Raw genomic sequence first — 2,997 nt, forward strand, 5'->3', positions numbered from 1 at the left:
TATTGATGTGATGGCCAGCATGAAGCAGACTTGTGCTGTCAATTCCCTTCCCTTAGCCTAGTGACATCATTACAAAACACAATTACAAATAGCATCCTTGTAACAATGCCAAACTCCAAATACTGTTTTATAGACAGAGCACCCCAAAACCAGAAGCTGCCATAGACAGAAGCGAAGCAGGAAACTCAGTGGAATGCTGTCCTGCAAGATGAGCAAGGAGTCTGAAGATTCATCCATGATGGACTAAAAAGCTGAAGCCAGAAGAGACCACAGGCTTTTGAGGATGTTTTGCTTACACTCTTTAAGAGTGACTCCAAGTGAGGGCAGCCAGGGTGAAGCAGAGGGTTTCACAACTGAAAGAAGACAAGCACTGAAGAGTAGCCTGAAGAGGCTGCTGGGAAACAAATGAATAATGGCAACATTTACAGCTTTATTTGTGGGATTCCAGAATTCTGTGAGCATCCAGATCAACTGGAAAGGGCAGAACTACACACAGCCAACAGCCAAGTCACAGAAATGAGTGACAATGGGCACTGCCTCATTCCCAGAAGAGATGTGCATTTCATGTGGAAGCAAACACCCTGGTCCACAGAGCAGCACTCTACTTACGGAGCCAACCTACACCAATCATCTCCAGTGGTGGGAAAAGATTCTGACTTCACATCCTCCCCTTTCTGTACTGACAGCACAAACCCAAAGGTCTGGCAGGTAAAGCTCTCTCTATGGCTTCCAGCTTAAAGCACTTCAATGATTAGCAAGGCCTACATACCTGGTTGTGAGAGTTTAAGCAACGAGGTATATACTTCATGACAGTCACGTTCCTGTCCAATAACAAAGTGAGCCACGTGGAAGTTCTTGCAGTGAATGAGGAGTGGGTATCCAGCTGTGGTCAGAGGCAGCTTTTCTACAGTTGCAATATGATGGTGCAGGATCTGAAACACAGGAAATAAACAGTGTTTTTCAAAAAGCACTGATAAGGTCATGAGCAGTACATGCAGACGGGAAGTTTTGTAATACTATCAGATATTTAAGCTTGCTGCATCTAACTAGTTTGTGATATTTATCAAACAAACTTGACACCCAGACTCTGCACCCAAAGGCTGGTAACTAAGAGCAAGACTGAAAAGGTAGAGATGTATATAAAACTGAGGCTGATGTGCAGCTCAGTCTACCTAGTTCTCTTTGCCTTCCCCCACCCTCATATGCAATGCATTTTGTCATTCCCATTTTAATTTAGAATTAATTAAAAAATGGTAATTTCCAGATCTGATTTTGCACTTCCTAAAAGCTGTACATTCAGGTTTGGTGGCTTGAGTTTTGTTCCTGGAACTAGCACTAATTGACCTATATCAAGTCACATTACTGTTCCAGCTTCAACACCAGCTGTTTCTGTTAAGCATTTGGTATCAAAAGACCACTACAACACTGGAATTCACAAACCTGTTTGTTTGGGATACAAGATGCAAAGTAATTTTTATACATTTGTCTTAACAGAGTCCAGATATCACAACATACCCATGTTTCTTTCCTGACTTCAGTAGAGGCATCGACATAGATAAGGTGGGTGGCTGTCAGGTATAACGTCCCATTTGCCGCCTTCCTATTTGTGTAGCGATCTAGTAATTTCACATTTTCAACCTGCAACATAGAAAGCGTATGCAAAAATGAATTTAACTGAGTGAAGAAATATCTAAGCATCCGTTGAACCACAATCATTTAACTCCTAATATACAACTTGGGAAGTAAGACAGAAAAATACAAGGAATTAATGTCTCACTCATAACACTAACTCAGCTTTACGCTATAAACTCAAATTATTTCTCCAGCAGTTAAAGCCAAAAAGGTTAAGCAAAGAGCCAGGGTTTAACACCAGTGTGAGCAACAAGATTACTGGATTTGTAGCCAAGACAATCACAGTTTACTACTGTGCAAGGCTGCAGAAACAGTAAGTCAAAGAGCTGTGAAAAAAAAAGACTGTCCATGTTCAGTATAATCAAAGTATTCCTCCAAAAGAAACAGCCCTCTCCAGTCCAACTTCCTCCTGCTCAGTCACTATAAACAAGCATTAGTAGCTACTTCTCCTAACACACTTCTTAGGCATGTAGGTGCATTTCATAAACCACACTGAGTTAATTAAAAGAAACAGTTTATAAGAACATCAGCACAAACATAATGGAATGTAAAGTTTAAAGTACTGCACATTATTTGACTAATTTTCCCTGGGCCTATTTGCTTCTTGAGGAACACAGATGGAATTTCTTATTCATCATTAATCATCATTAAGCAAAAATCATGGAAACCAACCAAACAAAAAACCCCAACTAGATGCATGGGAACAGTTCAGCAGCACACCAATACTTTAGTTCTGGGTATGGAATACAGAGGTTTCCTTGGGGGGTCATTAGCAAAGTTAAAGCATGGAAAATGCCAGCAGATAAACTGGAAGAGCAGAGGTCTGGGCCGTCTTCCTGGGACATCACATTTTCCAGCACACACAATAGTTAGATCTAATATTGCCCTTTTTCAAGCCACTAGAGACAAGCAGGTCCAGCAAAGCCCCTCAGGCAACATGGGCAGGGAGCATCCCCAAACTAGTATCACAGTGAATAAACCAACACAAAACACAGCAACCAGCGTCTTTAAAAAAGAATACTGATTAAAAGCTCAGCTGCCGGAGGTAAATATGATTCCTCCAGCTGTCATGAGCACCACATTCCCAGCGCCCCGTTTCACTTCACACAACTGGAAAAGCACATTTTGATTCACCTCTTTACACTGAGGGAGCCTCCACACTTTGATATGAGCGAAGTTCACACGAATCGCACCCAAAACACCTTTTGGCCAGTATCTTTACTAAATATTTCCTTTCCAACAAGGCGACACAGTAAGAAATATGTATCTCAAGTAGCTTTAAACCTTACAGGCTTCTCCATAACCCGCTTGCGAAGCGCAAGTGATGCTCACGGATAACACGGCGCTGACTGGAAACACGGCCAC

At 41.8% G+C, this 2,997-nt stretch overlaps 1 protein-coding gene across 1 annotated transcript in view; it reads right to left on the reverse strand.

The window, feature by feature from the left end:
* MTMR8 (myotubularin related protein 8) overlaps positions 1-1,647 on the reverse strand; it is a 16,584-nt gene extending 14,937 nt beyond the window's left edge. Inside the window, exons 1-2 of the mRNA XM_010010429.1 lie at positions 1,516-1,647; positions 770-932 (exon numbers count right to left, since the gene is read on the reverse strand). Coding sequence (XP_010008731.1) covers positions 770-932; positions 1,516-1,647 — 295 coding nt within the window. The remainder of the gene's footprint in view (positions 1-769; positions 933-1,515) is intronic.
* Between the last annotated feature and the right edge of the window lie 1,350 nt (positions 1,648-2,997).

This window comes from Nestor notabilis, unplaced genomic scaffold, assembly GCF_000696875.1.
Source record: "Nestor notabilis isolate BGI_N333 unplaced genomic scaffold, ASM69687v1 scaffold16282, whole genome shotgun sequence".
In the NCBI taxonomy this organism is placed as follows: Eukaryota; Metazoa; Chordata; class Aves; order Psittaciformes; family Psittacidae; genus Nestor; species Nestor notabilis.